We start from the raw sequence: 27106 nt of genomic DNA, 5'->3' as shown, positions 1-27106 counted from the left end.
AAAAGTCCAATTCCATTATCTATGGTCACCAAGCAGAGATGATGAAGGATAATTTAGGACCATCCAAGCCTTTGCCAGTCCCTTACCGATCGATTGGTCACCGCAACAACATCCCCAACAAACATTTTGATGCCAATATCCACATTTCACCCCAAAGAAAAAGCTTAATCAGACAATTGTATACCTGTTATCATCTTAACACTGACACCGAGATCCAGGGCTCTTCGAATGGTCTCGGCACTGTCATGGCGGGGTGGATCAAATGAGGCAGAAGACCAACAAATTCCATGGTCCTCCAGGACTATCTTTAGTACCAGCAGGAACCTCCTATATAAAATTATTACATTTTTTTTTCCTTTAGCTCAATGGAGTGATATATAAAGTATTAAGAATGATGTGTAAAGCTTTAATACCTGTCGAGCAACTGCAAGGGATCGAAGTCCACGTTCAGCATATTTATCGATTATGGAGTGAACTTTCTTCCAATTTCTGATTTATTATAGGCCAGATTGAGTATCTGCAAGTTGCATATGAAGAGGCCAATAGCTTATTAGCTTGAGACAACCTTACATGATACCATGAATGAAAATAGAAACTTATTGATTGGCAATATCTATACCTGCTCTGGTGCACCTTTTGCTGACTCTATGCATCTTACCAGCTTCATCAATGTATGTAAGGGCCGTTCTCTTGTCGGTTGGATTAAAGGGAAGGAAGTGAACCTCTGTGATTCCAGCTCGCGCCTTTGATAATCAACAGAATGAAACAATATAAGAAATGTAAAGAAATTAAAAGTTTCACCATAAAAATTCCATAACCAACATGAGGTATTTACTTCTTAGGATCAGCCAAATTGCAACAATTGCAGTATCTATAGCATCTTGATTCTCCAATCTTGAAGCTCTAGCCCATTAAAATGACCGTATCCTTGTCGACATTGTTGACAAAAACCTATGATGAAGATAGTTCATTTTAAGTGTCAGTTCTTTGAAATTAAAATAAAAGTGATCAAAGCTCTTACCTCAATCAAATTTTGTCCACTGTAAGCTTGTTAAGTGTTAGTGTGCCTGTTTTATCACTGCAAAGCACATCCATCCTGCCTTTCCTCAATGGCTGTCATTCTCTTGGTTATGGCACCTTGTTGTGATAAACGATGAGAGCCAATTGCCATAGTGACGAAGCAGGTCGCATAGATGGAACACAATAAGTAAAGAATTAAAAAGATAAGACTCGTGAGTAATAAAAAGAGCACCACATCCATGGCAAGAGCAATGCAGAATACCAATGAATAAACTGAAATAATTAATCATCATATGGGCTCGTTGTCAATTAGAAACTATTATTTATGTAGAGTTTGCAAATGACTGTGAAAGAACATGTGTGTTTCACAGAAGTGCTCCGAAGAAAGTGACACCTTCATAACCACGGCTTCGATTTCACTTGTTTGATGTGAGCCGAGTAACTCCTGGATGTTGTCTGGAGAGACTTCTGTAAAGCTGACTGCAAAAGAGATAAGAATAATATAACATTTTAGAGTCTAAAAACAAAAAAGGCAGAGGATTGTAAACCTGATCGATTTTTAAAGGATCTCCTTGAAGTAAACGAGCATCAGCAGGAATGATGTCACCAAGTTTGATACTGATAATATCTCCAGGAACCAACACCGAAGCATCTTCCTCGTTCCATTTCCCATCACGTAAAACCTTAGCTTTCGGAGCCAATCGAGCCATAAGGGATGCAGCAGCATTTCCAGCATTGTTTTCCTCTATGAAACTGATTGTTGAGTTGATAAGCAGCAGTGCCAGAATACCAACAAAATCATGGTAATCTGTTTCCTTTTTCTGCAAAACAAAAGAGGCCAAAATCAAATGTCTGATCAGGTCTCCAGTCTCAAATGGCACACTTACTTCATGGGACTTACCCCTCCGTGTGCAAGAGCGATAGCCATAACAGCAGCTGCTTCCATAACCCATGACAGAGGATTCCACATAAATCCCAAGAACTTAAGTATTTTGTTTTCCTGAAAGAAATGCAGACCACAAAACTCAGTTTGATTGTATTATAATTAGGCCAAGATTTACAACAACGGAACGAAGACTAAGTTACCTTTTTCTCTTCAAGCTTATTGTAACCAAAAAGCTCAAGCCTCTGCTGGACTTCATCAGTGGTTAAACCTTCTTTTGTGCATTTCAGCTTCTCGAGAACCTCTTCAATAGGGATGTTTCCTGAATGAAACAGTTCCCAGATTAGCATCATAGTTAGAAACCTAAATACATGATATTGATATACAGTTATACACACACACACACTTATTCTAACTTCATCATGCATCAATCTAAGATCAGTCGTTAACTGTCTTACACTATAGATTTCTGACAGAGCTGTCAACAAATATGTAAGCTTGTACTAGTTCAGTTAAAACTCTACAAACATGACCTGTTTCTATGGAAAACGATCATATATACGAAAAACATGTACCAGATCAACAATCTCCTTGTTAATGGCTTCAAGTGCAACAGCTTTTTTTTCGGTGTCCATTGCAATTGTATGTGTGTGTTTATTTTTTCAGCTTCCGACCCTCAACTCAAAATATAGGCAACCTGCAAACTAAATAACATTCCATATCATCATTAGAAACTTGAATATTTGCAAAAATAAACATGTTTTTAGATAATAGCGAAAGTGATTCATCAGCAGTATAAAGAAAGGCTTAACAAAGAAACTAGTACCTAATAAGGTTACATAAAAGCAAGGAAAAATGGAAGGTAGAGAAATGTGAGAGAGAGAATGATGTTTGACAAGCAAGAAATGCGACGGGTATATATAGATTTTAACACCAAAGAAACAAGATACGGTGGAATCGAATGGAGAAAAAGGGAAGGTAAATAAGCCAAAAGGTGAAGACAAAAGCATAGCTTCTGAAACTCCGTCACCAGCATTTGCATACCAAAGTAAACTAGTTGTTTCCAATGACACGAGGGACGGTGATGAGTTTTAGATAATCATTTTTTGTGAATACATATGTGGAATTAAAAAGTGTACTCAAAAATGATTTTATATTCCTCTCAAGGAATTAATTCCACATACTCATTTGCTAAATAATTAAGAAATTATTTAAATATATAAAAAAATCTATAAAAAATAATTAGGCCGAAAATAAATCTACAGATGTTTTTAACATAATTTTTTTTATAAATTTATTTTTACATAAACTTTTTTTTATTGGCATCGAGGATATGAGTTCAAGGGTGTTAAACGCATTATTTTTCTATTTAAAGGTTAAGGAGAGATTATGGGTAGTTCTAGACCTTATATAAAAAAACTGAAAATAAAAAAAAAACTTTATCCTCAAAAAGAAAAACAAATCATACCATTTTATCAAAATTGTTTAAAAATAATGATTAAATAAAATGAGGTGAAGATAGATGTTAAAAATGTCTTTTTATTATTGTTTTAATTTAAATCATAGACCACGTAGTATATTAGTAGAAATGATATAAGATGGTAACAACGTCTCCTTACGCCATTTGGCATTGGAATTTTCATTTCTCATTATTATTTTCCATTGAGATGAGATTCTGAGATTTTCCAGAATTGAATGAAATACATAACCAAGAAACAAGCAGATTATATTCGGCAGATTTGGGTTAATTCACAAAGCTACATTTGTCATTGGACACAAGGCTCTTGTTTGGCTTCTAGGAAAATGTCTGGGCCTAGTATAACTTTAACATGCCATCCTCTTTTCGCTGCTTACAAGAAGAATCTGACATAAAACAAAATTACTACGTGTTTAGCAATTGTTGAGCTGTATTTAATGCAAAAAATGATGAGCTTACTTATTTCTTTTAGCTGTGAATTGTATAATAAAAGGACGTCTAAACAATAATACAAAAGTTGGGGAAGTATAAGTACACATACATTGTACCTTTTTATTATATTTAATCAGTTTATTTCTGTACTTTCTAACTAGAGAGGTCCTTCCACATTAAAACATGTTTGGTTTATACAAGAATTTTTTATGCATTACAAAAAAGTCCCATTCAAATATTCTTCTTGTATTTAGGAAAGCTCTTCCATCTAATTAGGGCTAGTTAAGTATTATTTTTAATAAATATTTTTAAAATTTTAGTTTAAAATTTAAGTGTTTAGTATTGTTGTCAAAAAATACTTTTGACAAATAAAATGTTCGTTTTAGACATAGTGTTATAAAGTAACAAATAAATATTTAAATAATGTTTAAATTTGTTAATATTATGATATTTTAATAAGAATATAGAAAATAATATATTATAATTTGTTGTTACTATTTTAATATATGAAAATAAATTTTAAATACTTTTTAAGCAGATAACCAAAGAAATAAAGTACAATGTGTTGGAGGGGTGATAACGTAATTAAATTGTCAAAAGTATTTTTGGGAGAGAAAAACTAAAAATTTAACTTCTCCATTCATGAAAAAATATTTTTGAAAAGCTAAAAATTTCCTTCAAAAGTTGCTTGTTTAGAATTTATTTTGCTTCAAAAGTACTACTAAACATAGCCTTGACGCTTCAGTTGGGTCAAGATTTTGGCTGGCGATGGTAGAGGGAGATGCGAGAACAATAGTGAGGAAGCTTCAATTGAACCTTGAGGACAGATCAGAGATTTCGGCCTATATCAAATATGCAAATGACTTAGCAATGGCTTTCGGCGATGCCTTTTCAGACATGCAGTCAGATTGGCAAACGGTATCACTCACAGGTTAGTAAAAGAAGGTATGATAAGAAATGAGCTAACTTATCTACTTAAATTCTTGAAGATGTGCCCCGTTACTCGTTTGCTATGATGGAGTTGGATCAGCGGTTAGACAAATCCGCTTGACTGATTATTTCTCCATAAAACTCTGTTTATGTCTTCAAACACGAGGTTTTATTTGTTTTCATAGATATTTGGAGTAACTAGCGTCCTTTAAGCTGACTTTCTTTATTGCCATTTAATGTAACAGTTTACTTGCCCAATACTTTTGTTTTTAAAAAGGTGTAGAGGTATGATGCGAAAATGTCCATATGCTTCAAATGGGTTCTATGTAAAAATTGGATTTATTTTGGATGAAATTTAGTTTACAATAAAGGAAGCCCAAAACATGATTAAATTCATCTATGTTTCTTAAAAGCCCAAATGATAGGTGGCAGGCTTGGTAGAGATGACACGTGACTGACGCCATCCGAAAGCCAAAATAACAGTCAAACTATAAACAATAAAAATTTGTAATAAAACTATAAAGTATAAACCCCCTGAAGATCCCGACACGACATTAAAATAATATTACTATTGTCTTTTATATTTTTCTTTCCTAGTAAAATAAAAGTCGGATAAAAGAGTTTGACTTTTCCCTTTAAACAATAGGTGGTTACATCATCGCCCTCTCCTTCAGCAATTCCATTCATTCATTCAACCTTCAAACATCTTTTTAATACATTCAACATAATTACAATTATAAATAATATATTTTAATTATTAAAATATATTTTCAGCACGATTGTATATAAAGAGATTTTAATTAAAATAGATTTGAAGTGAAACTCAAATCTGAATATCAAAATAGGGACGATATTTAAAGGAAAGGGAATAGTTTTAATCTCCTAAATATATTCTTTAAAAATAATAAATTTATAGATTAATATAATAATATTTCATTTTAACTTGCTAATATTTTGTAATTCTATTTTAGCTCTTTTAAAAAATTTTAGTTATAATATACGTTGATAAGAATATGCAAATTTCACATAGAAAATTTTTTCGAAAAAAAATTACTGACAAAAAAAGAGAAATTTATTAATGTTGAAAAACAACAATACAAGAGGTTTTCAACTATCTCTATTTTAAAGGGTTAAACAACCTATTTATAATCAACTTCTAATAGAAGAAGTAAATCCTCTGCCCCACAGATCCCTGATTTTGCCGCTCTATCTTATTTATTTAACAACTGAGTTGAACTTTAAACTTTTCAAATTAGATTAATCAGAATTTGAATCACACTTTAACAATTTTTAACTTTACCCTTATCTGAAAGTTACTATTCATATCATTAAAAAGTCTCATTAGCACTTGGTTTAATTTTCAATACTGATATTGTTTGTTTGTGCCAGTTTCGTTTCAAGTTTTTATTAAAATTATTCATGAATTGGGTCAAATACTCAAATCACATCAAAGTTTAAATAAATAGAATTTATCACTCTGAGTAAGTTACAAATTTAATTAATATATTTAATTTTAAATAATATAATTCTTAAATTCTTAAATTTTAATTTTAAATTAAATAATAAGTAAATTTGTTAAGTCAAATTATATTATTAATTTTATATTATATGTAAGTTAAATCAAGATTAAAATTTTAAAATTCACATATTACAAAGATGGTAACTTAAAAGGTTCAAATAATATTGAAGTGAGATCGAATTGTCTGGAACTCGTAATTGTATTAAATTCTCGATAATCCTTTTCTTTTGAATTTGGACTACGGCTTAATGATTGTTTTTTGCTGGGACGTCAGTTTCAACACTTGTCCATTCGGTGGACAAATAAGGTGGCTCATCATCTTGCTCGGGTAGCCTTATCCACTGCAAACCGCTCTCATTTTGTTTCTTGTCTTTTTTCTATTTCCCATATTCTCATTTCTGAGATCAATGCTTGTCGTACCGTCGGAGTCAAGGGATGTTAAGATCGACTGCATGGGACAAGCCTATTGGCTTTTTTTGGTTTTAATAAAATTGGATGGTTTACGTTAGCATGTAGCTCTATTCCAAGGGACTATGAAGTCAAGAAGTTTGAATCTAAAGTATAAAGAGTTAGCACATGTGAAAAATATTAATTAAATCTTTATTATATATCATAATCTTTGACCTAACAAAATAAAAATAAAAATACTTATATAGCCAGTAATAACATAATATTTTATGCAAACCCAAATTTTTTCAAAGCCGGTTATCACTCCAATTATACTACTTTTTTCCATTTCGAATTTTAAAACCATATTTGTATTAGAAAAGGACGGACCAAGAGATTTTGTTCAATAAAGTTGGAGTCTGATTCCAATTTATATAATAAATGTCGAGTAAAAAATAATAATTAACGTGGAATTTAAATATAAATTACAATTTGTCTTTGTTATTGAAAAACTCTCAAATCTTATTTGGTCTGCTACTACACAATCTTCATTTCTTCTACATCATTGTCTTTTGTGCTTATTAGAAATATATTTAAATAAAATTATAAATTATCATTTTTTTTAATTTTGTAATATGAATATTATTTAAATTTTTTATTCAAAATAAAAATAAAATGAAATTGAGTGACAATGACTGTAGTTGTAAATATGAGTGATATTAAGAATGATTTAAACATTAGAAAGAGGTGTTATGAAGTCAATGAATAGTGGAAATCAGAGTTTTGATTGATTTTGTCATGCATTGAAATATTTAAAGTGAATGTAAATTAAACGGTCAAAATCCATCAACTCTACTTATATTTGATTTCAAATAAAATAGCCCATCATTCAAACTCCAAATCTTTTAACTATTAATTTTTATTTCCCAAATCCATATAATATGGTTTTAGAATATTATTTCATAAATGGTCAACTCAAGGGCTGTTCAAATTTCAACCTTTTAAATAACCAAATTTTTGGTAGGTTAAAACATTAGTATATCAATTAAAGTATTGAATGACCAAAATCAAACAACTTCGTTGAGTTAACTCAAATGTGCTATCTGTTGATCCAAGTAAGTTAACACGTAGTATGTTTGAAATTTGATTTTTTTTTGTGTGTTCAAATTAAAAACTATATGTTATAAATGTTAATGGATCGCATTAAAGTAAAAAGCATAATAAAAAAAAACTACAACCATAACTAGAATTACCTCTTTCATTTAAAATACTACCCAATGAAAAAGGTTTTTTTTTTCTTCATTTAAATCCAATTATGAAAAAAAAAATCATTAGTAACATAAAAATACTATTTTAATATTGTTGAAGAAGAGGTGGTGATTCACACTACGGGTATGAGGTGATTGCGCATAGTTTTTAGCAAAGTTTTAACTCAAGAAAGAGAGACTTCTAATGGTATAAGCAAAGCGGTGATCAACCTTCTTCTAAGCCATGACATGTGTCCATCGTGATCAAATCTTGATATGATCAACTTTTTTATTAAACTAATCCAAAAAAATAAATAAATTATTAAAATAACCTAACTTTTTTAATAAAATATAAAATAACCCGTTTTCTATAGTAAAAAGTGGTAAAGTCATATGATATGGCGCCACCACAGTGCCATGTCAGCAACGGCTATTAAAAAATTATTTTTTTCGTGGAGCCATATTGAATGGCACCACTAGTATAAAATACTAAGAAAATACTTAAAATTCTGAAAAAACAGGGGACTTAAAAAAAATACTATTTTCGGGTGGAGCCATTCTAAATGGCGCCACCACTTTCCTACTTGAGACTTTTTTTTTTCATATTTCTTTTGTTTTTTTGTCCTTTTATTTTTCATATTTCTTTTTTTTTACTTTTTTATTTTATTTCTTAATAAATTGTCTTTTTATTTTTTTTTACCTTTTTGATTTTTTTCTTATTTTATTTTGTTTATTTTTTATTATTAACTTTAAAAAAATTGTAATGTATATTTTTAAAATTTTAATTATTATTTTTAAAAATATTCTTTTAATTTTATAATATATTTTTTTACAATTTTAAATATTATTTTTAAATTCTTTTTTTAACTTTAGATACATATTTAAATTTTAAAGTATAAATTAAAATATATATATTTATTATGACTAATCACATCATGTCAGTGATGTGACTATTAATAAATTTAAATAAAAATATAAATATAAATATTAAAAATATATATAAAATATAATTTTTTTTTCTTTTATTGTTTTGTTTTAAAAAAAAAAGTGTTATATATATGGGTGGGGCTTGGGTCCCCCTTGTATAGATGAAGAGCTTGAACAAAGGTACGTATGTTAAACTTTTATTTTTTTGTTTTTATATTTTATAGTTAACGTAATATAAAAAATAATTGTATTGTATTTTTGTTTTTTTATATTATACAGATTTTAAGATGTCTTTTGGAGCAAATACGGATCACATTTCATCGATGATCAACGAAACAGTAAATTTTATTATAAATTAAATAAAAAATCGGTTTAGTTTTCCATTTTTTTTTTGCTAATCGCTACTCCGTTGAACATGTTTTGACTGCTTTAAAATATTTATCTCTAATTAGTTGTTATTTAACTTCTGTTGAACATTTTAGATTATTAATTTGATTATACTTTGTAATACTTTATTTTTGTTATAATTGATTTAGATATACATTATTTGTAATTGTATTTGTATACTTAAAAAAAAAGTTAGTATCACTCACCTCCAAACATCAAATTTAATCACACAAATTATAATAGAATAGATATATTATAAAAATAAATTAGGATATTTTCATTTTTTTAAAATAACTACCCCTTAAAATTGACTTTCTTAAAACTTTACTCTATTTTTACTAATTTCATACTTAATTTATTAGACGGTATCTAGGGATTAATACGGAAAACTATTACTTAACGAGCTCGATTTATGAAAAAAATTCTTTTAATTTTAATATATATATTATTAAAACAATAATAATAAAAGTGAATATATTTGATTATTTACTAAAACAATAATAATAAAAGTGAATATATTTGATTATTTACTAGTTAATATATAAATAACTAGAAAACATAAGTACTTGTTTAAAAATTACTTTATGTTTTTAAAATTTATCATATAAAAAATATTAGTCTTCCTTGAAAAACATTTTTTTTTTGCTATTACTCACTTTAAAATTTGAATAAGTTATCATAAAATTTTAAAATTAGAAATATATACGTATTGTAGCCATTGGTGTCAAATTGAACTTGCTTGAACCAATAATTTCAAAACTGTATTTAAAAAATTGTATGTAAAATTAATAAAATATTAAACATACATTTCAAATATTATAAAACTAATTTGAAAAATATATATTTAAAATTTATAAAAAAATAATTTCACAAATATATATATCTAAAGTTAAAAAAATAATAATTAAAATTTTAAAAAATTGTAAAATATTTTAAATATACATTACAAATTTTTTAAAATTAATAATATAAATTAAATAAACAAAATAAAATAAGGAAATAATATAAAACTTAAAAAAGAAAAAAAAATTAAGAAAAAGATAAAATTTAATAAAAAAGTAAAAAAAAAAGTGGCAGAAACTGGTGGCACCATTTGAAATGGCTCCACCAAAAAATTGAAAAATTATTATTCAGGTCCCCCATATTTTTTAAAAATTAAAAAAAGTTAAAAAATGTAAAAAAATTAAAGAAATTGTATTTACAAATTTTAAAAGTTTAAATGATTTTATATTATTAAAAATATGATTAATATTTAAAAATTAATATTTAAAATTTTAAAAAAATTAATTTGAAAAATACATTTTTAAAATATATAAAAAATTAATTTCACAAATATATATCTAAATTAAAAAATATTTTTAAAAATAATAATTAAAATTTTAAAAATATACATTACAAATTTTTTAAAGTTAATAATAAAAAATAAACAAAATAAAATAAGAAAAAATCAAAAAGGTAAAAAAATAAAAAGACAATTTATTAAGAAATAAAATAAAAAAGTAAAAAAAAAGAAATATGAAAATAAAAGGAAAAAAAAAAGTAGGTAGGAAAGTGGTGGCGCCATTTAGAATGGCTCTACCCGAAAACGGTATATTTTTTTTAAGTCCCTTGTTTTTTCAGAACTTTAAGTATTTCCCTAGTATTTTATACTGGTGGCGCCATTCAACATAGCTTCACCAAAAAATAATTTTTTAATAGCCGTTGCTGATGTGGCACTGTGATGGCGCCATATCATATGGCTCCACCACTTTTTACTGTAGAAAACGAATTATTTTTGTATTTTATTAAAAAGTTGAGTTATTTTGATAATTTATTATTTTTTTGGTTAGTTTAATAAAAAGGCTTATGCCCTTATGGAGCAAGAGAGGCTTCTAGCTACATAGTGATTAGATTGACATAGGGGCGAAGGCAAAGGGTGTTGGTAAGACCCCAATTCTTTTAAAATAAAAAATTTCACCTTTAGTTATTTTATAATTTATAAAATTTTAAATTAGTACATAGTAAAATTATATTTTAGTGTTCCAAAAATGAAAATATTGATTAAATCCTTTAAGTTTTATAAAGATATAGACTATTAAAATGGTAAAATTAAATTTTTACTATCGTAAAAATATACAACTTAATTCTAGTTCTCTCTTAAAAAAATTTCTAACTTCGCCCCTGGATTGATGTTTCCAACACCTAGGTGGCATTTGAACTTGAATAGTCTTGACAAAATTTTACAAACTTGACATCTATCATGACAAGACTTAGAAAAAGACTCCACGTGTTGAGCACGTCATACACTAATAAAATCTATAATCCAACAAAGTATCTCATCGAACGAGGTAAATCTAAGCGCGACTGACGAGGCTCTTTTGAACGAGAGAAGTATGAGAAATATATTCTAAATGGTAAATGTAGAAGCCCAAATTTGCCGGGCCCATACCAACAAAATAACCCAAACAATAAACCCGAAGCCCAACTACCCCAGCCCATTAACCTAAGCTCAGCATTCAGAAACCCTAATCCCACTAACCCTAGCCACCTACCCCCCACTTGCCCACTTGCCCACTTGCGCCGAACACCACCATGCCACTGTCGGCCATGGCCACCTGCAAGAAGCCAAGTAGAAATAAACAAATAGAAAATAAACATTTGTAATCGGTTATAAAAACCGAAAATCTCACCATTGATAGGGAGGGGGGATTTTTTATTTTTTGCTATGAAAACAAAAGATTTTCTTTCAATATTAACAGATTCAATACAAGAACCATTCGAAAATATATACTATCAGGGGCTCTAACACCAAATCGGAGAATCAAATCTAAAACCTAAGGTGACTCTTTCTTTTTTTTTCTTTACTGTTTTGAGTTTATTTTCTACATAAAAATACTAAAAAATATTAAAACATAAAAATATATGCATTATTAAGCAAAAAAAAAGAAAAAAAAATATTTTTTTACCTTTTCCGGCCACCGCACGCGGTGGCCGGCGCCGGCGCCGGCGAGCCTCCGGTGGCCGTCCGGTGACCGGCCCCCCTGGCCGGATTCCCCTTTCCCCCTCCCTTCTCTCTCCCTTCTCTCTTCCCTCTCTCTCTTCTTTTTTATTCTTTCCCTCTCCCCAAATAATTTTTTTTGGCTATTTTAGGCCTTTATATAGCCCTCCAAAACGACGTCGTTTTGGGGGCTACACTTAAGCCTCAAAACGACGTCGTTTTGACCATTGCCCGACCCATCCGACCCGACCCGCTAGAGGATCCGCGTGTTTTCGTTTGAATGGGATATTTATGCGCGCAGTCCTTCCGCTTTTTCAAGGTTTTGCAATTAAGTCATTTTTCTTGTTTCCAATTTGGCCCCATAATTTCTCGCGCTTTTCGATTTAGTCCCCGCTAATGTGCTGTGTTTTAATGGAATGGAATAATTGTTGTTTCGGTCCCCCTATGTTTTGTGCGCGCTCAAATAAGCCCATTTCTCTTTATTTCCTTTCACATTTGCCCCACAACTTTGTTTTTAATTCAATTTTAGTCCTTTTTTCGTTTATTTTTATATCTTTATTAAATATCCTTGTTATTTTTATATTATTAGTATTATTAGTATTACTATTATTATTATTATGTATTAGTATATATTTTTATTATGTACGTGTATACATATATATATTTTTCATATTTAATATTTTTATTTCATTTTTATTCTAATATTTTATTATAATTTATATATATACATGTACATATTCTTTATTTATTTTAAGTATATATTTTTATATTTCATATTTTCTACAGGCATATATATACTTATATATTTACATATTTTAATTCATCTACTTATAAATGTATGTACATACTTACGTTATTTTATTTTTATAATATACATATTTATATTTTTTTGTCTTTATGTAATATATATACATACATGCGCATGTTATTTATATATTTGTAATTATGTTTTCATATTTTATAATTCTCGTACATACACATATATATATATGTATAGACATACATATTTTCATTATATATATACCTACATAGTTTTTTTTTTGTATTTTAAATCTTTTAAAATTCATACATGCATTTTTAAAACTTTTATAATTTTATTCATTTCTTTATTATTATTATTGTTTTACTTTATGTTTATCTATTTATTTATGTGTCCATTATTATTTTTTTTTAAAAATGTTTTAGTTTTTTTTATTTTGTTTATTTACTTGTTATTGTATATAATTGATTTTTTATATATTTATTTTTGTTATCTTCGCTCGTATTATTTTTACTCGCATTATCGTAATTGATATTCCGTCACATCAATTTTTACCCGAATTCGTAAAAAAGGAAAATTTTGGAAACAAAAGCAATACTCGATACTTGGGATCTTCGAGAGAATTGGGCCCTAACGTGCTGGGTTCTAATTTTCCGTTGAATCTAAATGCTCGAGAATGCTCTTTAATAAAAAAACATAAATAAAAACTCATTATCGGGATTTCAATATGTTGTGTCCTAACGCATTGGATATGACACGTGGTTTTCTCGATATGAGGATTTTTCGAAAGTAAAGGCAATATTCCGTATTTAGAAAATTCGAGAAAATCGTGCCCTAACTTACTGAGATTCGATTTTTCTCGTTGATTTTAAGTAATCGAATATCCTTTTAAAATTAAAATAAATGAGGTTTAAATAAAAAAATAAAAGGAAAGCTTACTCTCAAAAAATACAAGGTGTCGTGTCCTAACTTACTGGATGTGACATCTTGTTAATTCGAGATAAGAAGGCATTTTTCATTTTGACTTATCCAAGTAAATTTTTTAAAAAAAAATAACGCAATATAAAGAAGGACCTTATTTTTAAATTCTTTTCGAGTTTTTAATTTTCGACATAAAGACATTAAATAATCAACTAAGGTACCAATTTTGGGCGTGTCGAGGGTGCTAATCCTTCCTCGTGCGTAACCGACTCCCGAACCTTTTTTTTTGAATTTCGTAGACCAAAATTGTTGTTTTCATAAAATTAAATCATTTATTAAAAACAACCACTTTTTGAGGTGACCCGATCACACCTCATCAAAAAAAGGATTGGTGGCGACTCCCGTTTTCATTCTTTTTTCAAAATCCAAGTCGACCCCGTTTTCATCCAAAAAATGGTGTCAACAGCTTGGCGACTCCACTGGGGACAATAAGAGAGTCAAGCCACGTGTTGATTATTTCTTGTCTTTTTGTTGAAAGTGGAAAATTTGATTTAAATTTACGATCCTTTCATTGCATCACTTTTGTTTTGAGTTATATTTTTATCGTGTTCTGTATTTTATTTTATACCTTTGCACATTGCATTGCATGACCGTTAGTCACACCTTTTTAAGTGGGAGTGAGAAACTACGCCTTCGTGAGGTTTTTACCTCCGCATGGGATAGTGAATCGCTTCCGGGATACATCCGTACCTATGTCTTCGTGAGATTTTCATCTCCGCATGGCCATAGGGAAATGTATTCCCCTGAACTGAACTCCGTCCATATGAGCCTATAATGGGTGAGGATCGAGGAATCTGCTGGTTCAGGTACCCTTACTCTAGAACCAAACCACATATAGAGAGACCTAGGAGCCTACCCTACGTAGAGCCACTCCAAACCCGAATTGCTTTATTTGTTATTTATTCTGCACTAACGTGTTTTGTTTTTGTTTATAATTGCATTTTATTACATCATCCTAGGAAGGAGGTGTTGATTCATATTTGATTGGTAAATAGAACAGTTTGTCATAAGAAAACAAATTTTTTGATAAAGTGGATTATAACACGGTTGTCTAAATATGGTCCAAGTGAATACATGAAAGAAGGTTGATAGTCCGTGAAGAAATACAAGACTTTGCTTCATTGCCTGAAGACAGAAACTAACAAAGATTATTCGAGAGCTGTCATGTCTTGACTTTCTTAAAGGAGCTGAAAAGTATCATAGAAATAAGTGAGCAACGAGTCGCAGCCTGGATCCAGCAAAAAAGGAGTTAATATAGACATCTCTTGGAGAATTCGTCAGACTCGACCATAAGATCCAGATATGAAGAGGAAGAAAGGTGTCTTCACTTGGAATATGAGAGAAAGACTGTGTATGTAGTCCGTTTTATGTAAAGGAATTTGTTTTCTAGAAAAGTTGTTCCAATGAAATTAAATTCAGAATCAATGTCTTCCTTTCTTTTTGCATTCATGCATTTGCATTACATTACATCAAAGAAAAGAATGTGTTGATTCGAAATTCAATTCCTAAATAGAATAGTTTGTCATAAGGAAATGAATTTCTTGATAAAGTGGATTATAGTGCGGTCACCTGAATATAGTCTGAGTAAACACGATGAGAGAAAGCTGGTAGTTCACGGAGGAATACATGATGTAATTTCTAGAGATTCAAGCCAACGAAGGCATGACGAGAGAAAGCCGGAAGTCCACGAAGGAATACATGACTTGATTTAATTGCCAACGAAGATTATCCAAGAGCCGGCACTTTTTGATGAATATCATGGAGATAAGCGAGCAAGAGATCGAGGCTCAGATTAAGCAGTAAGGAGCTAGCAAAGGCATCTTTTGGAGAATTTACAGGGTTTAACCATGAAGAAAATATCAGCGTTTACTTGGACTATGAAGGGCAATACCACATATGTAAACTATTTTCATGTAAAAAAATTTGTCTTTTAGAAAAATTATTCTAATAGAATTAAATTTAGAATCAACGCATTCTTTTTCTTTGCATTCTTTTCATGCATTGCATCACATCATATGCATTAATGACCATTTAAAAAAAAACCTAATCGAATAAAATCATTTCAGTTAACCTGGAAAACCAACAAAGTTACGGCACCCGAGCTAAGACAAAAATTATGGACCAAAGGTTGGAGAAGCTAGAGCGACTTCAAAAAGAAATGCAAGACCAGTTGCAGGCGCAAATGAAAGAGCAAATAGAAAAGATTCAGCGTGACATGGTGCGAAAGATGGAGGAGTCCCAAAATGATCTGGTGGCTAAGATGACGCAATTATTGAAGGGAATAGATAAGGGTAAAGGTCCTGTGATTGTTAGTGAAGAAGAAAACAATGGTGAACCACTTTATCCTCCAGGTTTCACGCCTCCGCATGCGCAAGTACAGACTGAGCTGCATCCGCGGAGACCCTCTGTGTCGGTTAGGCCCCAGCAGTTCCAAGGCGATGCTTCAATCCCAATGAATTTTCAACCCGGAGCGGGCTTTAATCCCGGTGATAGCCCGAATAATATTGCTGTCCCAGATCTTGACGAGATGGTTGAAAAGGACAAGGCGAAGGAGGAATTTCCAAAACAATTTGAGGAGAAATGGAAATGGATAGAAGAGAAGTTTAGGGCAATAGAAAGCATCGAAAGCTATGGAATAGATGCAAAGGATCTGAGCTTGGTTCCAGACTTGGTGCTCCCTTACAAATTTAAGATGCCGGAATTCGAGAAATACAACGGGACTAGTTGCCCAGGATCCCATATTACTATGTTTTGTAGAAGAATGATAGGGCATATTAATAATGATCAATTATTAATACATTGCTTTCAGGAAAGTCTTACGGGAGCGGCGTCAAAGTGGTACAATCAGCTGAGCCGAGCTAAAATTGCTACTTGGAGGGATTTAGCACAGGCTTTCCTGAGACAATACAATCATGTCTCAGAAATGATGCCTGACAGGATAACTCTGCAAAATTTAGAGAAGAAATCAAACGAAAGCTTCAGACAATATGCGCAGAGGTGGCGAGAGGTGGCGGTTCAGGTGCAACCACCACTTTTGGAAAAAGAGATGACGACGCTTTTTATTAATACTTTGAAAGCTCCGTTCATCACTCACATATTGGGAAGCGCTTCAAAAAACTTCTCGGATATAATCATGAATGGTGAAATGATTGAGCATGCCATTAAAAGTGGAAAAATAGATGGAGGAGAAAATAATAGGAGGGCACCCCAGAGGAAAAGAGAAAATGAAGTGAATAATGTGAATGCTTATGGTAGGTCAATTACCGTGAATCAACCAAAGAAAGTGGTTGCTAATCAACAGGGATCATCAAGACAAGAGTCGGGAGCTAGACAAACTACTGAAAAGCCCCAATTCACGCCAATCCCGATGTCATACAAGGAGTTGTATCAGACTTTATTCGATGCACATGTTGTTGCTCCTCGTTACTTGAGTCCTCTACAACCCCCGTATCCAAAATGGTATGATATGAACGCGCAATGTGATTATCATGCGGGAATTTCTGGGCACTCGATAGAAAATTGTACTGCCTTCAAGAAGGTAGTAGAAGGACTTATCAATTTAGGTGTCGTCAAACTTGACGACTCACCTAACGCAAAGAATCCGTTACCTAATCACGCAGATAAGGTGGTGAATATGGTTAGCGAAGGTACGGGAGAAGAAGTCAAGACTGACATTGCTGAAGTAAAAACTCCATTGAAACGGGTCTGGAAAGAAATGGCGAAAAGAGGGTTGGTTATTTCAGATTTGAGGAAGGGCATGAGATGGGAAATTATTGTGAATTTCACCATAAAACAGGGCATGAAATCCAAGAATGTGAAGGATTCAAGGCTTTGGTTCAAAGCATGATGGATAACAAGGAGATGAGGTTTTATGAAGATGCGAAAGAAATGAGAAGCATATGCGCGACAGAGTTGGGAACAAAGGCTCCAAAAATAAATCATCCTGTGGTCATTATCTCACGCCCTAGGGGTAATGAGGTTAGGGCTCAGGTAACACCGAAAATTGTAATCCAGAAACCATCAAATTTCTCTTATAGGGATAACAAAATAGTGCCGTGGAATTACGGGTGTAATGTGACCATTTTGGGAAAAGAAGCAAATCAGGAAATAGGTTTTACACGCGCAATGGAAAAAGATATGACGCTCAAGCAGAGTCGTCCAGGGAAGAGAATTGGAAGAAAGAACAGAGGAAAGGGAAAGCAGTAGAAGTTGAGCCATTGGTAAATGAACCAATAAAAGAAGAGGAGGCAAAGGAGTTTTTGAAGTTTTTGAAACACAGTGAATACAGTGTTGTGGAGCAACTGCACAAACAGCCAGCCCGTATTTCTGTATTAGCTTTACTCCTAAACTCAGAAGTACATCGGAATGCACTTTTAAAGGTGCTAAACGAAACATATGTGGCTGACGATATTTCGGTAAACAAGCTGGATCGGTTGATCAACAATATTGGTGCTGACAATTTTATTTTCTTCAATGATGATGAAATACCATCCGGAGGAAGAGGTTCTACTAAAGCCCTGCATGTTACTGTCCGATGCAAAGGGTACACACTCCCGGGGGCCTTGGTTGATAATGGATCTGCACTAAATGTATTGCCTTTGTCCACTCTTAGTCGATTACCAATAGACAGTTCGCACATGAAAGCATGCCAGAGCATAGTAAGGGCATTTGATGGAACAAAAAAGAGGTTATGGGGAGAATTGAGGTACCATTAAGGATTGGCCCAATCACTTATGAGGTGGATTTCTTGGTAATGGATATTAAACCCTCCTACAACTGTCTATTGGGGAGACCGTGGATACACTCAGCAGGGGCAGTACCTTCATCATTACATCAGAAGGTGAAGTTGGTATCGGAGGATCGGTTGGTAACAATAGATGCAGAGGAGGATATTATCGCAATGATGACTAGCGATGCACCTTATGTGGACATCAACGATGAGGCACTAGAATGTTCTTTTCGGTCGTTAGAATTTGTGAACGCGATGTTTATTGCGGAGGGAAATAGAATTCCAGTACCGAAAATATCCAGGACCACTGAGATGGGATTGCGATTGATGGTAGGAAGAGGAGCCTTACCCGGGAAAGGATTGGGAAAATATCTTCAGGGAAGGATTGAGGCACCAATGCCGAAGGAAAAGTTTGATAGATTTGGTTTAGGGTACAGGCCAAACATAAAGCAGAAGAAGAAAGAAGTAGAGAAGAGACAAGAGAGAAGAAGGGCGCGTTTGGATGGACATGAAGCTAAGTGTGAGCCTTTAACCTTTCCCCACATATCTACATCTTTTGTGTCGGGAGGATTTATTCATTCTGAATGTGGAGTGTCCGGTAGCGGCATGGGAGGAATGTTGGAAAATGTTTATACCAACGCCATAGAAGCAACGGAAAGGAGGGCTTTGTTGGAGATCTGCCCTTATGAGCTTGGAAGCGAGCTAAACAATTGGACTGCTGAAGAAATCCCTGTAGTCTTTAGGGCTTATTCAGAGTAATGCTCAAAACATTCCTGTTGTTTGTTGGCCTAGAAACGATATGAAATCTTTTGTGAAATAGGCATTGGGCCTAAATATCATTATTTTAATGAAATACGTGTCTACGTTCATCTCAATCAATCATTTTTTTCCTTTTATATTTTTCATTTGGTTGATTGTCTTACAAATAATTCTTTCATTTGTAATTCTTTTGCACAAACATATTCATAAATTTATATTCTTGGTATATTCTTTGATATACCCTCATAGGTCTTCAGATATCAATGACATGAGTGACGCTGCCTCAAACACGGAGCCTATTTTTGAGCAAGAAGTGTGTTCAGAGGGATCCCACGACTTTGAAAATGACGAAGATTATGATGCATCTCCGGACTTGTTAAGAATGATGGAACAAGAGGATAAGCATATCCTACCTCATAGGGAATCGTTAGAAATAGTGAGCCTAGAGGATGGAAAGGAGGTGAAAATTGGAACTGAAATCACCGCAAAGACAAGGCAAGACCTTATTAATTTGCTCCGAGAGTTCAAGGATGTTTTCGCGTGGTTGTACCAAGATATGCCTGGGCTAAGTACTAACATTGTGGTGCATCGTCTGCCCATAAAAGAGGATTGTAAACCTGTTCAACAGAAGCTTAGGAGAATGAGACCTGACATTGTGTTGAAAATAAGAGAAGAAGTCAAAAGACAATTCGACGCTGGTTTCTTACAAGAGGTCAAGTATTCGGATTGGGTAGCCAACATCGTCCCTGTTCCCAAAAAAAGATGGAAAGGTACGAATGTGTGTGGATTATAGGGATTTAAACAAGGCTAGTCCAAAGGACAACTTTCCACTGCCTCACATTGATACTTTGGTAGATAACACGGCGGGCTATTCATTGTTTTCTTTCATGGACGGTTTATCTGGATACAATCAAATAAAGATGCATCCTGGAGACATGAGAAAACCACGTTCATTACCTTATGGGGAACATTCTGTTACAAGGTAATGCCCTTCGGATTGAAGAATACGGGAGCAACGTATCAAAGAGCTATGGTGACTTTGTTTCACGACATGATGCACAAGGAGATCGAAGTCTATGTTGACGATATGATCGCGAAGTCTAGAACGGAAGAAGAGCATGTTCAGGTCTTGAAAAGGTTATTTTCGAGATTAAAGAAATTTCAGCTCAAGCTTAACCCGGCCAAATGCACGTTTGGAGCCAGATCAGGGAAGTTATTAGGCTTCATAGTTAGCAAAAAGGGGATCGAGGTTGACCTAGACAAAGTAAAGGCAATACGAGATTTACCTCCGCGCACTCAGAAGGAGGTTCGAGGTTTCCTAGGAAGGCTGAATTACATTGCTCGGTTCATCTCACAACTGACAGAGAAATGTGATCCAGTATTCCGACTCTTAAAGAAACATAACCCGGGCGAATGGGATGAAGAGTGTCAGAGGGCTTTCGATAAGATAAAGCAGTACTTAGCTAATACTCCAGTCTTATCACCTCCAAGTCCAGATAGGCCATTGATATTGTATCTAACAGTGTTGGAGAATTCCATGGGATGCGTATTGGGCCAACATGATGAGACGGGAAAGAAAGAAAGGGCAATATACTATCTCAGTAAGAAATTTACCGATTGCGAAATGAGGTACTCATCAATTGAGAAGTTGTGTTGTGCTCTAATCTGGGCAACCCGAAGACTGAGGCAGTATATGTTGTATCACACGACTTGGTTGATTTCAAAGTTAGATCCTTTAAAATATATGATGGAATCGACTGCTTTGAACGGGAGAATGGCTAGATGGCAGATCTTGCTCTCAGAATTTGATATAGTATATGTCAGTCAGAAGGTCATAAAGGGAAGTGCAATAGCCGATTTCCTAGCTAGTAGAGCCTTGGAGGACTATGAATCTTTGAATTTCGATTTTCCAAACGAGGACTTGATGTATGTGGCGAATACTGAAGAAAATCCTCAAATGGATCACGTATGGAAGTTAAATTTCGATGGAGCTTCAAATACTACGGGTAATGGAGTTGAGGCAGTTTTGGTATCCCCAAGTGGAGATCATTATCCTGTTGCTAGCAAGTTGGACTTCGATTGTACAAATAACATGGCAGAATATGAAGCATGTATTATGGGCATTCGTGCAGCCATTGAACGGAACATTAAAGTACTGAGAGTATACGGGGATTCAGCGTTGGTGATATACCAACTCAAAGGGGAGTGGGAGACTAGAGATCCTAAGCTAATCGGTTATAGAAAACTAGTTCTTGAATTGGCTGAGGAGTTTGACGATATCACCTTCTATTACCTCCCACGGGAGGAAAACCAAATGGCTGATGCATTAGCTACTCTAGTTTCGATGATTCAGGTGAATAGACTTGAGGCAATGAGGCCTGTTCAGATGAGTATCTCTGAGACCCCGGCTAATTGCTGCAATATTGAGGAGGAGGGAAAAGATGATTGTCCTTGGTATCAGAGTATCCTACAATATGTGAAGAATCGGGAATACCCTGATCAAGCGACAGAGAATGACAAAAGAACTCTGAGAAAGATAGCCAGTGAATATGTCTTAGATGGAGAAGTGTTATATAAAAGAAGGAAGGATCAAGTACTGTTAAGATGTGTGGATGCTGTGGAAGCCAAGAAAATTTTGGAAGAAGTCCATGAGGGTATTTGTGGGACGCACGCCAGTGGTTTCACGATGGCCAGACAGATCATGAGATTTGGGTACTATTGGCCCACCATGGAAGGAGATTGTATTGATCATGCCAGGAAGTGCCACAAATGCCAAATTTACGGAGACAAAATACACGCGCCTCCTTCACCTCTTCACGTCATGACCTCTCCTTGGCCGTTCTCCATGTGGGGTATGGATGTTATTGGGCCAATATCACCAAAGGCTTCTAATGGGCATCGCTTCATCTTCGTAGTAATTGATTACTTTACTAAATGGGTGGAGGCTGCTTCATATGCAAATGTCACGAAAGCAGTAGTCAGCAAATTCTTGAAGAAGGAGATCATTTGTCGATATGGAATGCCTGAGAGGATCATATCCGACAATGCGATGAACTTGAATAATAGCACAATAGCTGAAGTTTGTAGCAAATTTAAAATTAAGCATCATAACTCATCGCCGTATCGTCCCAAAATGAATGGTGCAGTGGAGGCGGCCAATAAGAACATTAAAAGGATTGTGGGGAAAATGACTGAAACCTACAAGGATTGGCATGAGAAATTATCATTTGCTCTCCTTGCCTATCGAACATCTGTTAAAACTTCTACTGGGGCAACGTCTTTTTCTCTGGTTTATGGAATGGAGGCAGTATTACCCATTGAAGTTGAAATCCCTTCTCTACGGGTGTTATCTGAGCTACAGTTGGATGAAGCCGATTGGATCCAATCTCGGTACGATCAGTTGAACCAAATAGAAGAAAAGATGCTAAGAGCTATTCACCATGGGCAAATGTACCAGAAACGAATGATGCGAGCCTATAATAAAAAGGTTCGCCCCCGAGAATTTCGTGAAGGGGACTTGGTACTAAAAAAGATTCTTCCTATGCAAAAAGATTTTAGAGGAAAAATTGGGAAGGCCCTTATGTTGTAAAGAAGGCCTTTTCTGGTGGAGCTTTAATCCTATGCGAGATGGATGGCAAAAGTTTACCAAATCCTGTAAACGCAGACTCCGTCAAGAAATACTTCACTTGAAAGAAAGGGGAACCAAAGTGAAAACCCGTGAAGGGCGCTTTGCTTCCTAAAAAAAAGGAAAAAAAAAACTTTGGGGAGGCTAAGGTGAAAACCCGTAAAAGGCACTTTGAGACCAAAGAGGGCTGGAGTCGAAAACCCGAAAAAGGCGACTCAAGTACTAGGCAGGATTGGAACATCAGGATTTGAGCGGATCAAATTTTGATCGGGGGCATATGATTATCTTGCTTTACTTGAACCAATAAGAAAGGATATGCAACGTCTTGGAACATGGACAGAGTATTGCAGATCTCCTGAACACATGTCAAACTCAGAAGGGTCTTCGGAAAGTTTGTACAGAGAAACTCAAGCTGCGATAACTGGGGCACCTAGTTCTTATGTGTATTCTTGAAAATACATTCTTTTATTTTCTTTCTTTCTTCATTTCTTTTGGTGAAAACGCACATTCTCAATCCATTTCTTTGTTACCTTGCTTTCGCCATCTTTGATGTTTTATGCGAGTTATGATCAGAACTAGCTTTATTCTTATCCATTGTTATGATCTTTTTGCAAACATGTTGCATAGGAATAATGATTAACGAACTAATAAAACTTTCAGGAAAGAAGTTTTGCACATTACTCTGGAAAATTTCTAAATAATATAGGGACCTGAATCATGACTATTGTTTAGAAAATACCAAGTTTAAAGGGTGAAATATCTAAGAAGGAAGAGTCTAATTTAAAGACTATCCTTTCAGATTTTGTTGTCTAAACATTGATTGAACAAAATGACAAGCTGTCGTGTTACAAAGCTTAAATGAACAAGCAAGCAATGATCATCAGGCAATAGGAAGAGGTTACCTCGGAGAAGAGAGCCTTCACTTGCGCATAAGACTTTGGTACGACACCTTAAGAATGGTGTAGGAAACCAGAACGGTTCAGATCCTATATCCCCGAATTGTGATAAAAGAGGTCAGAGGAAAAGCCACATATTTTTACCCTTAGATTACTGTGAGAGAATGATGGTACAAATTTTGGCGTCCCAGTGGATATAACTTTGAGGTGTACAATGGGGACAGTCTGGCTAAATGTTTCTTCAAAAAAAAAAATCAGTCAAGCGAGAAGGCGTTGCAGCACGTCAGTCACAAAGCCTTAGTAAACTTCGAGTAATGACAACCTAAGCGAGATCATTCTCGGAAAAATAAAATTCTGCATTCGTGCAAACACCATTCACATATGTCTAGTTAGGAGCATTTGTTTCATTTTGATCATGTCATCCTAATCATTAGGCATAATTAGGTTTATTATACAGGTCTTATCTCCCTGAGATTACAGTGGAACAGACCAAAGAATTTCAGATCCTATCTCCCTGAGATTACAGTGGAGCGGATTAAAATAAAGGATCTTATCTCTCTGAAGTTACAGCAGAGTAGATCGCATCAGGTCTTATCACCCTGAGGTTACAGGGGAGTAGACCGAAGAATTTCAGATCTTATCTCCCTGAGGTTACAGTGGAGCAGATTGAAGCCAGAGATCTTATCTCCCTGAGATTACAGCGGAGTAGATTGAAGCTAGTAATCCTATCTCTCTGAAGTTACAGTGGAGCGGATTAAAATAAAGGATCTTATCTCTCTGAAGTTACAGCAGAGTAGATCGCATCAGGTCTTATCACCCTGAGGTTACAGGGGAGTAGACCGAAAAATTTCAGATCTTATCTCCCTGAGGTTACAGTGGAGCAGATTGAAGCCAGAGATCTTATCTCCCTGAGATTACAGCGGAGTAGATTGAAGATAGTAATCCTATCTGCCTGAGATTACAGTGGAGTGGATTAAAATAAAGGATCTTATCTCTCTGAAGTTACAGTAAAGTAGATCACAGCAGACAAAACCACAGATCTTATCTCCCTAAGCAGTTAGTGGAACAGATCACATCAAGTCTTATCTCCCTAAGTAGTAGTGGAGCAGACTAAAAACACAAATCTCATCCCCATGGAGTTGTAGCAAAGTATATTGAAGCTACAAGGCGTATCTGAACTTGAAGTAGAGTGGATCGAAGCAACAAGATGTAGCAGGCTGGAATAAGGCTACTTGAAGAAGAGAAGCACCCAAAGAAGTCAAGCCTCGGTGAGACCAGGCAAATTTGGTCTTTTTTAGTCTTTGCTCTGTTCTTGTTACACAAAAACGAGCAAAGAGGGGCAGCTGTAGAAGCCCAAATTTGCTGGGCCCATACCAACAAAATAACCCAAACAATAAACCCGAAGCCCAACTACCCCAGCCCATTAACCTAAGCTCAGCATTCAGAAACCCTAATCCCACTAACCCTAGCCACCTACCCCCCACTTGCCCACTTGCCCACTTGCCCACTTGCGCCGAACACCACCATGCCACTGTCGGCCATGGCCACCTGCAAGAAGCCAAGTAGAAATAAACAAATAGAAAATAAACATTTGTAATCGGTTATAAAAACCGAAAATCTCACCATTGATAGGGAGGGGGGATTTTTTATTTTTTGCTATGAAAACAAAAGATTTTCTTTCAATATTAACAGATTCAATACAAGAACCATTCGAAAATATATACTATCAGGGGCTCTAACACCAAATCGGAGAATCAAATCTAAAACCTAAGGTGACTCTTTTTTTTTTTTCTTTACTGTTTTGAGTTTATTTTCTACATAAAAATACTAAAAAATATTAAAACATAAAAATATATGCATTATTAAGCAAAAAAAAAGAAAAAAAGAAAAAAAATATTTTTTACCGGTGGCCGGCGCCGGCACCGGCGAGCCTCCGGTGGCCGTCCGGTGACCGGCCCCCCTGGCCGGATTCCCCTTTCCCCCTCTCTTCTCTCTCCCTTCTCTCTTCCCTCTCTCTCTTCTTTTTTTTTCTTTCCCTCTCCCCAAATGATTTTTTTTGGCTATTTTAGGCCTTTATATAGCCCTCCAAAACGACGTCGTTTTGGGGGCTACACTTAAGCCTCAAAACGACGTCGTTTTGACCATTGCCCGACCCATCCGACCCGACCCGCTAGAGGATCCGCGTGTTTTCGTTTGAATGGGATATTTATGCGCGCAGTCCTTCCGCTTTTTCAAGGTTTTGCAATTAAGTCATTTTTCTTGTTTCCAATTTGGCCCCATAATTTCTCGCGCTTTTCGATTTAGTCCCCGCTAATGTGCTGTGTTTTAATGGAATGGAATAATTGTTGTTTCGGTCCCCCTATGTTTTGTGCGCGCTCAAATAAGCCCATTTCTCTTTATTTCCTTTCACATTTGCCCCACAACTTTGTTTTTAATTCAATTTTAGTCCTTTTTTCGTTTATTTTTATATCTTTATTAAATATCCTTGTTATTTTTATATTATTAGTATTATTAGTATTACTATTATTATTATTATGTATTAGTATATATTTTTATTATGTACGTGTATACATATATATATATTTTCATATTTAATATTTTTTATTTCATTTTTATTCTAATATTTTATTATAATTTATATATATACATGTACATATTCTTTATTTATTTTAAGTATATATTTTTTATATTTCATATTTTCTACAGGCATATATATACTTATATATTTACATATTTTAATTCATCTACTTATAAATGTATGTACATACTTACGTTATTTTATTTTTATAATATACATATTTATATTTTTTTGTCTTTATGTAATATATATACATACATGCGCATGTTATTTATATATATGTAATTATGTTTTCATATTTTATAATTCTCGTACATACACATATATATATATGTATAGACATACATATTTTCATTATATATATATACCTACATAGTTTTTTTTTGTATTTTAAATCTTTTAAAATTCATACATGCATTTTTAAAACTTTTTTCTTGTTTCCAATTTGGCCCCATAATTTCTCGCGCTTTTCGATTTAGTCCCCGCTAATGTGCTGTGTTTTAATGGAATGGAATAATTGTTGTTTCGGTCCCCCTATGTTTTGTGCGCGCTCAAATAAGCCCATTTCTCTTTATTTCCTTTCACATTTGCC

General features: G+C 33.7%; 1 protein-coding gene and 1 pseudogene across 1 annotated transcript; both read right to left on the bottom strand.

The window, feature by feature from the left end:
- Positions 1-164: 164 nt before the first annotated feature.
- On the bottom strand, positions 165-2538 carry LOC121211469 (ATPase 4, plasma membrane-type-like; annotated as a pseudogene).
- An 8836-nt stretch (positions 2539-11374) lies between these two features.
- On the bottom strand, positions 11375-25562 carry LOC121211468 (uncharacterized). Its single transcript, XM_041084238.1, has 4 exons — positions 25548-25562; positions 25421-25484; positions 12155-12307; positions 11375-11803 (listed from the first exon to the last, which is right to left on the bottom strand). Exons 1-4 carry the CDS (start codon positions 25560-25562, stop codon positions 11505-11507), a joined length of 531 nt encoding a protein of 176 aa, XP_040940172.1. The 3' UTR covers positions 11375-11504.
- Between the last annotated feature and the right edge of the window lie 1544 nt (positions 25563-27106).

The sequence above is a fragment of the Gossypium hirsutum genome, chromosome A12 (genome assembly GCF_007990345.1).
Source record: "Gossypium hirsutum isolate 1008001.06 chromosome A12, Gossypium_hirsutum_v2.1, whole genome shotgun sequence".
NCBI lineage: Eukaryota > Viridiplantae > Streptophyta > Magnoliopsida > Malvales > Malvaceae > Gossypium > Gossypium hirsutum.
Note: the sequence above shows the minus strand (reverse complement) of the source record. Positions and strands in the feature narration are given on the sequence as shown.